Source organism: Neopelma chrysocephalum, unplaced genomic scaffold (assembly GCF_003984885.1).
Source record: "Neopelma chrysocephalum unplaced genomic scaffold, ASM398488v2 Primary Assembly neopelma1_64, whole genome shotgun sequence".
Taxonomy (NCBI): domain Eukaryota; kingdom Metazoa; phylum Chordata; class Aves; order Passeriformes; family Pipridae; genus Neopelma; species Neopelma chrysocephalum.
Window position 1 is genome coordinate 8,484,215 of NW_020897721.1, and position 13,189 is coordinate 8,497,403.

Sequence of the window (13,189 nt, forward strand, 5' to 3'; positions counted from 1 at the left end):
AACCTTGGTTTTTAACAAGGTCAAATCTCATTCAAATCTTACAGGAATTTTCTTTGTAAAATTATTTCCAAGTTTATACTTAAAACTATCCTCCCTAGGTCACGTTCCAGTCATAGAGAGATGAGATTTAATCATTATGAAGTTTTGAGAGCTTTCACTTTGTCCTTCAGTGCAGCTAAATCACTAGGCATCTCAACTCTTACAGGAGTTAAGGAGACAACAAGCCAATTCTTTCAGTTATTCTCCACAACGTGGTGAAGTTGTACTTTAAAAAACCCAGCCTTGGGTACTTGAAGCAGTGACTCTGTAGTAGCATGGAAGTGCAAGGCAAACTAATTTACCTTGCTGAGATAAGCCCTAAATGGCTCCTGCATTGTCTTAAATTATGTTTTTCAGTTAGGTAAAAATAAAGGTTATTTCACAAGGATTCAAACAACTTCTGCAGGTTTTTTAAGAAGTGTCTCTCTACATTATTTTTATCTGACCTGTAGACTTCCATAAGTAAGTGCATGTTGCAAGCATGTTTCTTCACAAGGTATTAAGGAAAGAGCATATTCTGCAGGAACAGTGATCTAGTCTATATTTAATATCCTCCTAAGATTGCTATCCTAACAGTCACTCTCAGTTACATACATACACTCCCCAAGAGCTGAGTTCTTTGGGTAAGTTTCAGTTGTTCAAATTCTGGTCATAAAGAGATCAAATTTTGCATAAATCTACAGAGCTACATTTTCTGTTACAGTAAAGCTGTGGACTTCAGACTGTGCTGGGCATACCAGTTTCACAAGCCTGGAGCACTCCTGTGCAGCTGAAACCTGCAGAACAGCCAGCCTGAAGGAAACTTTGGGTTTGGGCCTTGTGTTTTATCTTGGTGGACAGATAGAACCTTTTGTTGCAGGTGCCTGTGTGAAAACTCAGTTGCATTTACAGTGAATGTAATTTTAATGAATATTTTTCTCTAAATGCTTTTTTAAAAGAAACCTACTGCCATGTTTCAGTGTGTGCATTGGCCAGCTGAATCCTGTGAGATCAGCTGGTCAGGACTGTCTTCAGCAGACCTTATGATAAGGTGAACAAGAATAAACAGTATTACTGTTTCACTGTGCAGTTCGTGGGGAATGGAAAAAGAAGTACTTTGAAACTAAGAAAGCTACAGTTTCACTGGAGGGCACCTTAAACAAATTACAACAAGATTTAGAGGTTTACCACCAGAAATTGCTCTTGCAATTGGAAGCCAGAGATAGCCAAAAACGACCAAACAATACAACAAACTCCAAGGTATTTGCTTGTATTATTTATTATCTCTTTTTATACAGCCTGTTGTTATTTTTCTTTTTATAAGATATAATTTAAAGAAACTAATCACCAACAGTGACTCGTAAACTAGCTTCAGCAGCCAAATACCCCTCAATGCTCTGAGGTATAGAATTCCTTGAGCCCATTTGTCTCAAAAAGCCTGCAGAAATGTTTGAGTCTGAGCATTTGATTTTTTCTGCTTCATGTTTGTACCTTCTCGTAACAAATCTCCTTCTGTTCAGTATGATTAATGATAAGTATGATATAATAATGATTAATGAACTGTTCAGTTCTATATTGTTCCCATCATCCCCAAATTCATATACAGAGGTAATGAAATTGGAAGACAAAATGTGCCTGAGGCTTTTGAAGTGGTTGTACCTGAACTTGTGCAACTGCAAGTTTCTTAGGAAGGTCAGAGAGGGATTAAAAAAAGAAAAAAGAAAAAGGGAAAACACCCTTCCCAGTAGTGGTATCTGCTAATTTTCTCAATGCATTAATGGAAGCCTGTTGTCAAATATGAGGCTAGCCTAGGAAAAAGAAATGTCCCTTTCTCATGTATGTACAATCTAAGAGTGTATATTATACTATGGTGTATTATTTGACCTATCTTGAAATAAATATCTACAAAATAAAAATATGAATAGGGTTGACATTACATTATTTAGCTATGGTCAGATATGTTATTGCTCCTTTTGGGGGGTGTATCAGGGTTTTTTTAAGGTCTCCCTGGCTATGCACAAAGAGGCCTTAAATGAAGGATATGTACAACTTAACATGCACCCAGCAGGTATGTACTGGCCAGCCCCCAGAGAAGACAGCCAGGATTTAATGAGCTGTTAGGCTGAGCACAAGTATGCTCTCCACCCCTCATGAGCTACGTGCTGGCTGGGCAGGCATCAGTCAGGCAGGAAAGCAGGGGAGCTGGAAGGAGTTTAAAGGGTTGTTTCTGAGTGGTGAAGTAGCACCCAGTGAATGAAGAGATGTGCTAATGCTGCACTTCAGGTTTTGTTGTTGTTGTTTCACACAGAATTACACAATCACCTGGATTACTACAGTGCAGCATGAACTCGATCACCTGCAGAGGAAGCTAGATGATACAAAAATGAAACTCGTAACAAAAATTAAGGTACTCTGCCTTTTCATTAAAACAGTCAAAATGTGACAGTGTGTGAAAAAAATTAGATCTAATTATTAGATGATGTAAATATTTGCTAAACATTTCTTGTTTTATGCTGTTAGTTTTATCATGTTAGTTGTTGTAACTTTATCACTTGAGTCAAATTACTCCAGAACACCAGGTTATTAGACGATTTTGAATGTTCAAACAACTTAGATTTTCAAGATACTATGTAAGTTAAGGTTTACAATCTTTTTCATAAAAATCCCATTTCATTCAAAAGGTAATTGAAAAAATACACTTGGTGTGGTAAGGCACTGACCAGTAATAAATAGACCATGGCTAAGGCAAAAAAAAAATGGTATAAAGGAAAAAACCAAACCAAAAACCAAAAAAAAAAAAAGATAATGGCTGTCCAAGCAGATGGAAGTCCTCTTCATGTGCTTTTTTCTATACCAGTGATGCCTATGGCTCTTTTTGGAAGGAAGATGGTAGTACTGGTCTGTACACTGGATAGCTTTTCAGCTCTGAAAGTTTGAAATAGAAGTCTTCTTCATCACAGACACTGACCATAGCCCCTGTTTACTGGGTACTCTAGGGTGGATGACATTGTATAACGAGGAGTGAAAAGAATAATTAATTTTGCAGTTGTCTCAAAAACATCAAGGCAAAGTACAGAAGAAAGCAGTGCTAGAACTAAGCTATCTAATTGGACATGTACAATTTTAAAGATGAATGAAGTATCCTGTATTCAGCCATTCTGTATAAAACTCAGTCTTAGTTATATAAACCTATATGCATGTCAACTCAATAAAACTTCCTTAGATTGCCATTCCTTAAATTACTGATTCTTCTGCAGCTGAGAAAGCAGGCAGCATCTGATTTACGAGCACTGAGAGCAGAACTGACACAGAAGAAGATTCATTCTGCTTTAATTCTCCAGTACAGAAAATCAGGAATTTAAGAAGATGACATGACTTCAACATCTGTCAAGTCCACAAAAGCTCTTTAATGTATATAGAAGATGGGAATTCATTTATATGTTCTTGAAGTTGTCTTGTAAAAAGACATCAGCTATATAAATGTTGTGGAATTTATATACTAGGCTACTGAGGTACCACAGCTCACTTCGTTTTAAATCTTTCTCTTACTGTAAGATTAGTCAGCTGCTTACACATACAGTTTAAGCTAGTAATGTGTCTAAAACTAAGCTGTTAGTGGTATGCTGATGTTCTTTGATTAACAAAATAGCTACTAAGCAAATAAACCTATAATCCATAACCTGTTCTTATTTGCAGGCATGCACACTACATTTTTGGAAAATGATTAAAATACAAGTTCTGTAGAAATACAGCAACAGTAATCCTTTATTTAGCTATTTACTGAAGTTATTTTTGTCATTATAAGCATGCCTATCTATAAATTACCAATGTATTACTACTATATTATTATGAAGTATAATCTCAGCTTATTTCATATCTAGCTGTTTTTGTTCCTTTACTTACTAGGAAAGCCAAATGGACATTAACTGTCTTCTGTAGTTAGAGGAAGAGGGAAGCTTTCTCTTGAACGAGCATAACGATGATCCTGGTTCAACTTACACTATTGCATATTCTGTTTTTCCTAAGGTCCAAGCTCATGCATGTGCCAAGATTAACAATTCTCTGAAAGAGAAATCAGAAACCTCTCCATAGTAACTTTTTTCTAGCTCTTCTGTTTGCCTCTTTGCAAACCAGATGTATTACATTAAGCAGAACAATAACATTCTAGGAATTTATCTCAGCTAAAAGGCTGTCAAGGCTGTATTTATTACTGGAAGTAAAACACTCATGGGAAATGGGTTATATGATGAGAAAATTATGCAGCTCTCAGAAGGACTAACTTAGAAATGTCTTGAATCATACCACCCATTATCCAATTTATTTTCTTAAAGATAGAACTTAACAAAGATTTTTGTGCTGAAGTATTAAATTGACTATTAAAACTGCAACCACTGTAACTCAGTTCAGAGTTGAATCCCACATTCTCTATTTCAGAATTGTGTCTTATTTAGGATACAAGAGCAGGCAACTAGCTACTGGAAAATCTGAACCTAAATTTAAAAAAAAAAAAATCAACTCATGATTCTTGACTGCTACAAGGAGGAGTTTTATTATTAAGTCATCAGGCCCTCAGTTAGGATTTTGCAGGTCAGATATTCACTCCAGAAGACCTCTAAATTCAGCAAATATCTCACAGTATTTTAGCATATAAATGTAAGTAATAATACACATTCTCAAGTACCTATATTTGTGCAGATACATACATATTGTATATAAAATTTACCAGTTTCTTCTCAAACCTACAAACCAATGTTCTAGTGAAAAGCCTTCTGATTTTTCAGGGGAATTTTTTTCTTTATGCAAGAGCAGTAGGCTTCACCTTCTGTTTTCCATCATGTGTACTATCAGTCAGTCAGACAGCTCATGAAGTCTTCTAGTCTTTTCCTCAGTAGCCATTATGGTAGTGCTGCTATACTATGGGAACTATTTAGCAAGGGGAAAAAAACAACCCATTAAACAAAAAACCCAACCCAAACCAAAGAAACAAAGAAACCCCAAACCAACAAAACAACAACAATAAAAACAAACACCAATGCCCCCCCCCAAAAAAAAACCCAACCAAAAAAAAACCACCACCACCAAAAAAACAAACCCACAACTGACTACATCTATCTAATGAAATAAATTTTTAATTAATGGAGTCACTTAAGAAGGGCACAGTTGCACTTTAATCTCGTTGTGAAACAGTTCTGAGAAGCAGACAAGCAATGTGGGCTGTGAGCTGTAGAACAAGTAGAACACAGACAGGCAACATTGTTTACCAACCTTAAGAAGACAGCATTTTATTTAACAAAAAAATCTTGTAAACATCAGACAATCTTTACATCACTACAGATATTTTAAAAAGTTATACATTTTCTCCAGACAAATTATTTTATGAAAATATGAACTAGAAAGAAAATATAACCTGCTATTATCCCTCAGGCAACACCCCATAAAAACAAACAACAGGCTACTGAATGAATCTTAGAGTGTGTGGAAAAATAGATATACAGTTCATTAAATAAGCTGCTGAATTCTAGTTTCCAGGAAGTAAAATAGTTCGGAATGGAAGGAAACATCATCCAAGTCCTCTACATATTAATGTTCCCTCCTAAAGATAAAGTCAAAGATTTTTGGCTTTTGAAACAAAGGAATTTTCGTGATACATAAACACAGTGAAACTGGAGTTTATTGAATATTCCTTTCTAACAACAAGTCTGATAAAAATCTTAATGGCAACTACTTCATGGTACATAATTTCTTCAGTCTATAAAATCTTTTAATCTCTGGAAGAGTAACCAAATGCAAGCACAGGCTTCACCAAGTTGCATGTAAGCAACAATCTGTCTCTCCAGTATTTTATTTAATCTGATTCTAGAGTGACTTAGCTGAAATATAGGTTGGGTTGGGAAGTCAGGAGGCTGAGACTGCACCATGTGATTCCAGAATGAATACTTGCCTGTACCAGGCAGCCTTAGCAAAGGATCATTATGAGACTGCCCCTGTAAATCCACTAATGGGTCTTACTTGTTACCAGATAGACATTGGGTTCAAGCTTTAGCCAATTTATGGTAAAATGAAAAATGAAAAATGAAAAAAAGGAGCAGTCTTAAAAAAACCCCTCTGTTAAAGCAACATTGGAACTTTTTGAAGAATGAAAATACAGCTTTGCATATAAAACAACAAGATTAATCTGTCTAGTTTGCAAAGTTTTTGTAACCATAGTATATTTATATAAGGTCAAAATTTCTGATAGTGTAAGCCAAAATGAAAAATTACAAATTTTCATCATTCTAAATCAAGGGTTCAGATAGTTCTTACAGTGTCAGAGCTTGCCACATTGCTTCAGTTTGTTGTTCTGCTACAGCTTCCCTGGAATAGTCAAGACTATTTCCATTCCACATGCCAATGCCCCTTAAACCTCGATTCTTCACATACGCTGCTTTTAGAGAGATGCTGCGAGGGTCATCATACCAGACTTGGTGGAGGTGACCAAGAGAATCCTAGAAAAACAATTAAGGACTAGTGTGAGTATTTACTTATCTATATGAATATGATAGTTAAAGTTCACGGGTTTTGATTACATTTTCTGTTGAATGCAGTTAAAGGTATAATTAAAAACTGAGATATACAAGCTATGTAGATTTACATAGTGATATTTTCCTGATTAACCAATTATTTTTCACATAGGATAATTAAAAATTCTAAGACAAATACTTGGCTATTGTTTTACTTGTAGAATCTATGTTATAAAACAGTGGCACAATTTAACTGTAGTCAGATGAAAAGACTTAGCTAATTTGTATTTTAATATTTTTTTAGATACAGGTAAAATTTCAGATACACTATCTAACATAACAGGTGAATTTAGTTAGAGATTAAGTGGGGTTTTTTTAGCAATAAACAGTTTTAGAGGAGGTGATAAAATTTTGTCCAAGTTATGTTGCTTTGACCTGGTTGTTGCTTACAACACCATGTGAAACTCTAAACTATGTCTAAAGAATCAAGACAAAATGCATACACTGTGGTGTTCTTGTAAGCACAATCATTTATGGACTCATTCACTGTGACTATGTAGAAAGCAAATGCAGAAAAGAACATGCATGCAAGGCACTGAGATAGAAGAAAAGATCATCTCAGAATCTGTTTTAAGCACTCATAACCTCATGAAAGTAACTGTAACAGTGAAGGACAGAGCTATAGGATTTCTTAGTGCCAAGATGTCCTTTTTTGCCATGATACAGTATCTCAAGAAAACACAAAGTAATGAAGATCTTTATTACTCCTGTAGTCTTCAGGCACTGCACCCCTCTTTCACACTAGAAATTCCAGATACGAAGTCCACCGGAAAAAATAAGTAGAAAACATAAATGGAAGAATCTAATCCTGAAAACTTTACAGTCAAAGAACTATGGTTCATGAGTGTTTTCTCCATAACATGGTGTCTTAGAAAGATATGCTTACCTTGTATTCATAAAATGGAGACTTCTGTACCTCATCCCACAGCACCCCTGAAAGAGAACTGTTCACCTGCTTCATGATAATTCCATAGGGGACCTGTCTGCCTGCAGCATCACTGCAAGGAGCCCCACGGAAAGGTACTTGGGAAAGAGAACACACATGATCCTGAAAAAAAAAGCAGAAGGCATGAGTTTCATGTTACATAGATATAATTGAACTCCAAAACAGCAGTACAGCCAAGAAAATTCACAAAAGGCATCGGAGTCTCAAAAATCCCTAATCTTCAAGCAACTCTGGCAGATACACTACGTGTAGAGAAAAGTAAACTAAAAGTTAAATTTTGTTTACTCTGCAGTTATACAGGATTGGATGGATATCATTCAGCTTATACAATTATCTTTTCCCTTTTTAATTCACTCTTACATTTTTCATAAGTATAATGTTGTCTGAGATTCCATAAACTGCTATGCTTTAACAGTCACAGGTTTGCTATGGTTTGTTGCACCTGTCTTTAAACAGTGAGCTTAGTGATGGTGCTGAGAAGGCACATACAAGTGTTGTAGGACCTTTGGACATCATCTCTTCTCATACAGATAACATTTATAGCTCCTTAGTCAAACACAGTGCTTGGGTATAGTGGGGTTCAGGTTGTCCAAGGAGATAAAATGCCTTATCTGCTAACACACTGCTCATCAGTTATCAGCCAAGCAAAAGATTCTGTCTTGTGTCCCAGCTTTATGCTCTTATCCATCAGACCATAGTATTTCCTAATCCAAAAGCAAGATTTCCAAAATCTTGCTGTATCTTTCCAAGGAAAAAATTAACAGTATGTTTGCAAATGAACAATCTTTCATCTTACCGTAGATAGGTTTTGGCAGACATAGTCATAGCCATACCAGGGGACACCCATCACAAGCTTTTTAGGATCAATGCCCATATTAATGTACTCTTCATAGCCTAGATTTGAAGGAAATAAAAATTAAGATGCATTACTCCCTTTTCCTATGCTTTTTATTCTTACAACTGATCTACAGCCAGAGCCAATATAGGACTTGCATGATCCCCAGAGAGAGGCTAAAGGGCAAGCTCTCCTTTACCTCTACCTGCACACTCTATTTAGAGAGGCCTGCTCTACTGAGATGCTAGTAATTGCTCTAGTTGCTCACAGTTAAAACCATATGCCCTTAGCAGAAGCTCACAAGGACAAAGAAATATTTCAGGTTCTTTGCAAGCCCAAGCAGACACTATTGCTCTGGCTGCCGTTTGCCATTCTAAAGTGCTCTTCGCTCCTGACGGCTACTGATCACAAGTAACAACACACAACTGCTAGAAGTGTGCCTGTAGTGTCATAAGGATCAGAGATGCTATTTTCACACTAGGACACCACATATTTGAGCACACTCGAAAGCTTCAATGCAACCAAAAAACAAAAAGAAAGAAATGTCAATTTTTTCTATCTATTGATGTAAACAAATGGAAATGTTCTGACTCCTGAACATTTTGTCCTCACCAAGTAAAGTCTGCAGGTAAGGGGCATTGGCTTTTGCAATACAATCTGTCCAGATCTGGCTCTGTTCATCATATGACATCACAAATAAGAAGTCACAGGCATCTGCAATCCCAGTGTAGTTGTAGCACCTTCTGTCTATGCATGCTGGAGACCAAGCCACATCAAATGTTACCTGAAGGAAAAATGCACAAGTTAGTATCGTGTATGGCCCTTAGGCGCTCTTGTTTCATCTTTTTAAAAAAGCTGTAACTTTTCAAGACAGTATTTCCTACATGTTGCAGTTTAATACACCTTGATAGTAATGAACTATAGGAGAGGCTGCTCAGGTGACAAAGCAAACACTAGATTATAAAGTGAGTGCCCCACTAGTGCCCCTAGCATCAAAGAAATTAAAATATAATATGAAAACCATCTGACCAAAAATATGAAGCATGATGCAAATCCTTAAAACTTTAGTGACGGGTTTACCAAAACACTGTCAAGCTTTTGCCCCAGAAGGCTGTATTTGCCCTACTTTCAACAATTCATTAAGCCATACTAAGTGCCAGCTCACAAAAGGCAGTAATGTTGTATCTATAGATCCTCGTGAAGCCCCTCTTCTGTTTAAATTCATACAGATCAAAAAGGGTGATTCTTACAAGACGATATCACAGCTAACATTCATAATGAACCATTCATGAGAATATCCTATTTAGATCTGCATAAACTTTTCATATTCATATGCTAAACAGCATTGTCAAAACCCCTTGCATTTCATAAAGTGAATGTTTGTAAAAGGTACATTATTATTACCTGTGATCCTGGTATTTCTCTGTGAAAAGCATCTGTAGTTTCTTTAACAAGCTCTGTCAATGCATAATACTCAGGGGAGGTTTCGTTAACTTCTTGCTCTATATCGATGTTAATTCCATCCATATACTGGTTTTTTGCAAGGTCCACCTGGTGGGATATCCATGCTGCTCTTTTAGCAGGATCAATAATTTCCTTAAGAGGTACATCACCTAGACAAGAAGCCTTCAAGAGTTAACACGCATTGGCACCACAATAGTAGTAAGGAGGAAAGGCTTGTCTTTACTAAACCAAAAATATAAACATAAACCAAAAAATGCTCCTACTGATACTGATAAAATACAAAGGAGTTAACTTTTTCCCCAAGCGTGGTTTGAAAAACCACCCCAGAATTGATTACCAAACTTCTTTGAGACAGTGGTGTTTAAAACAGGGTTCCTTTTGGATGTTTTTCTAAAATTTTAACCTCCTTACTTCTGCTTAATATTCTTTTAGCCACTGTAAACTACCTTTCTTGAAATCAATTTACTTTTGGATTTCCACTGAGCCAGAGGGACTATTTAGAGTAAAATACTTTCATGTTTAACCTTTGTTGCTTTCCACACTGTGGTCTTGGATTCTGTGTTTGCCTCAATAGAGCCAAAAGTTGCTTATATCATGTAAGCTGTAATGGACTTTGTCTTTTTAATTAGCATTTGTACCTGCACAGAGTTCCTGAGTACTCATGTTTTAAAACTCAACCACTTCCTAATACAAAGGGATTGATTTAAGTGCAAAATACTAAAAATTACTTAATATCCCTTCCCTTACCCTTTTGGGTACTTCACATCCAGAACACAGAGCCATATAACTATTTTCTACAGGCTTTTCATTTCCTCCCTCTTCCTCCATAACTGTGATGTTCCCTATTAGAGAACTTTAATTTAGATGTCACTGGGATGGTTTCATTACTATTATGGCAGATACCATTGCTGATTTTAATGCCCTGCATACTAGCAGGCATTAAATGCAAAATGTTAAGATGTTATAGCCTTGAGTGAGTTATAGCCTTATTAATTAATCCTCTTACTGATTTTTATATTCTGCATACAGTTGAATGTGAAATGTCAAGGTGCTATAGCCCTATGTACATTATGTTCTTCTTCACGCATCATAAATATCCACACTTTCCCAATGTAACCAACCTTTCAGTACTATCCTGGAACCTTTAGAGTGGGCATAGCACACGAGCTCAGGATCGTACTTTCCAAAAGCTGCCACAGTTGTAATTTTTGACCAGTCATAGAATTTCCATGCTTCCTTTCCCACATCAAACACAAAGACCTGGAAAAGGGGTAAGAATCACCCTCATTAGCCCCAAACACTTGTCAGCAGGACTATTATTTTCCACGTGCTGCTCACAAAGGTCGCTGCCTGGCGCCTCTGGGAAGCAGCTTGCACGGACGCCTCCCTCCCTCTGCCCGGGCAGCCAGGGGGCCCCGCAGGCAGCGGGATAGCGGCTGCCACCCCGAGCCCGGCCCGGGCGCTGCCCTGCACATTGACCCCCACTGTGTGGAACCGGCTCGCTCTGGAGCGGACGATTCCAGGGCGGCAGCGGCCCCGGGGCGCTGAAGGCGCTGCGAACGCGGAGCCGCCGGGTTCGGCCGTCCCTGCGCCAGCAGCGCCTCCCAGCCCAGCCCGCCCCGCTCCGGCACCGCCCGGGCCGCGCACCTCGGGGCTGCGGGTGCCCGTGACGGGCCGGCACAGCCGCGGGTCCCGGCAGGGGCAGGCGCCGACGGGGCCGCACAGCAGCTGCAGGAGGCCGAGCGGCAGCAGCCACCCGCCCCACGGCCTCTCCATGGCCCCCACGGACGCTGGGCCCGGCCCGGCCGCGCACCTCCGGCCCCCGGGGCGGTGCCTCCGCGTCCCCGGCGAGGGGCGGGAGGAACCCGGGGCGGGGCCGGTGCTGTGTCCGGGGGTGGGATCCGCCGCACAGCGAGCCGCGTGTGCGGGGAGAAAAAGATTTCCGGGGAGCGCGTTTACAGAGCAACTGTTTATTGAAAGTTCACACCCGGCGAGCCGTGTCCCGGGTTGTTTTCAAGATCTCGAGAAGAACCAGAGCAGAGCGATGTCCCGCAGGACACGGGCCCGATCCCCGGCCGCCTGAGCCAGCCGTGCCCGCGGGCGGGGCCGACACGGCCCCCTCAGGAGCGGGTCGGTGCGGGAGCTCAGGCTGGGCACGACTGGTGCTGGCAGGAACACGCCGTGTGAGCAGGCACCGAGCTCACCACGTCCTCGGATTTCTGGCCCAGCCTAAGCTGCCTTTCCAGGCTGGTAGCAGAGTCTGTAAACGAGAAAGGAGGAAGAAGTCAGGCCGAGGGTTTGGTTACATTATACATCGATGTACTCCAGTGTTAGTGCGGTAAACCTCACAGTTTTTCACAGACTCACATTCTGGCTGTGTTGCTCACAGCAGACTCACCGGCTGGTACACAGTGGAAGCCCACGGAGACGGGAACAGTCCCGGTTGCTGAACAGCCTTCCACGCAGCGAAGAACTGGCTCCACAGAGAAGCATTTTGCTGCCGTCTTCTCAAATCCAACTGCCTTCTCAGTTTTGACAAATTTGCGCTGCAGCTTGCAAGCTACAAAACATAAGTTCTCATGAAGCACCTACAGAGTTTAGATAAGTAACTTTGTGGACTTAATTTTGTAGAATTAGCAACAACTAAGACCAATGGATGAATAAAGTGACACAAGCTACGTGAAGCTAATCTGATTGAAGTCAATCTTCTGTCAAAGGTTTTAGGCTGTGAGAAAATGAGGCATATAAGGCACAGTTGCAAGGACAGAGGCTTGTCACAGATAGGATCTAGGTGGGAAACAGATGTCCAAATCCAAAAAGATACATTTGGAAACCTTGGTCAACTGACATTCAACTTACCCAAACTATGACAGCACTTCATTTTGTGGCAGTAGTGGCTCCTAGACATCCATATATCTACTTCTGTTCTGCACTGTCAACAGTCAAACTGCCTGCTTTCCATACTAAGTTAGCATCTTAGGGAGTTTTAGGTTGAACACACAAGCTTCAGTTAACTACACAGTGCATAAGAAGTTGATAGAAAAATACAACAAAACCAGAACTTGCAGTGAACTACTAAACTTGGGAAAAAGGGTTTTTTTCTTTTTTTTTTTAGTCTGGGGCCACTAATCATAGAAATAGCAAAAAATGAGATGATTGTGCTACAATTAATATAAATCACCTATTCATGTGACTACTTAATTAGTTGAAGACAATGACATTAACATATGTTAGAATTTTAGTACCTCCAGCACATGAGTCTTCTGAGATGATCCAAGACTGACCAAAACTTACTGCATCCTTAGCTAAATATCCACTGGGCATTTGATATTCTCTTTCCTTTTCAGCATCATATTTTCCACAAAT

At 39.3% G+C, this 13,189-nt stretch overlaps 3 protein-coding genes and 1 long non-coding RNA gene across 8 annotated transcripts in view; 1 reads left to right on the forward strand and 3 right to left on the reverse strand.

Annotated features, from left to right (window-relative positions):
* The window catches only part of SPATA1 (spermatogenesis associated 1), a 17,173-nt gene extending 13,546 nt beyond the window's left edge, over positions 1-3,627 (forward strand). For 3 of the 5 annotated variants that reach the window (XM_027683233.1, XM_027683230.1, XM_027683231.1), the window contains 3 exons: positions 1,109-1,278; positions 2,327-2,425; positions 3,276-3,627. In XM_027683233.1, coding sequence (XP_027539034.1) covers positions 1,109-1,278; positions 2,327-2,425; positions 3,276-3,380 — 374 coding nt within the window. In that variant the 3' untranslated portion in view covers positions 3,381-3,627. Of the gene's footprint in view, positions 1-742; positions 1,279-2,326; positions 2,426-3,014; positions 3,253-3,275 lie in introns of those variants that run through there. The other 2 variants (XM_027683232.1, XM_027683234.1) reach the window with 2 other exon arrangements.
* LOC113967576 lies at positions 1,412-5,048 on the reverse strand. The gene is made up of 3 exons (XR_003534223.1): positions 4,838-5,048; positions 3,922-4,080; positions 1,412-2,386 (listed from the first exon to the last, which is right to left on the reverse strand). It is a non-coding gene; the product is annotated as an uncharacterized LOC113967576 (long non-coding RNA).
* Positions 5,049-5,166: 118 nt separating this feature from the next.
* On the reverse strand, positions 5,167-11,614 carry CTBS (chitobiase). The gene is made up of 7 exons (XM_027683242.1): positions 11,471-11,614; positions 10,945-11,083; positions 9,764-9,972; positions 8,972-9,143; positions 8,321-8,418; positions 7,465-7,626; positions 5,167-6,503 (listed from the first exon to the last, which is right to left on the reverse strand). The coding sequence occupies exons 1-7, from the start codon at positions 11,597-11,599 to the stop codon at positions 6,318-6,320; spliced, it is 1,095 nt and encodes a 364-aa protein (XP_027539043.1). The 5' UTR covers positions 11,600-11,614; the 3' UTR covers positions 5,167-6,317.
* Positions 11,615-11,967: 353 nt separating this feature from the next.
* LOC113967565 (vitellogenin-2-like) overlaps positions 11,968-13,189 on the reverse strand; it is a 23,057-nt gene continuing 21,835 nt past the window's right edge. Inside the window, exons 33-35 of the mRNA XM_027683229.1 lie at positions 13,069-13,189; positions 12,222-12,383; positions 11,968-12,083 (exon numbers count right to left, since the gene is read on the reverse strand). The exon at positions 13,069-13,189 is cut by the window's right edge and continues 33 nt beyond it. Of these exons, the coding sequence (XP_027539030.1) occupies positions 11,968-12,083; positions 12,222-12,383; positions 13,069-13,189 (399 nt within the window). The remainder of the gene's footprint in view (positions 12,084-12,221; positions 12,384-13,068) is intronic.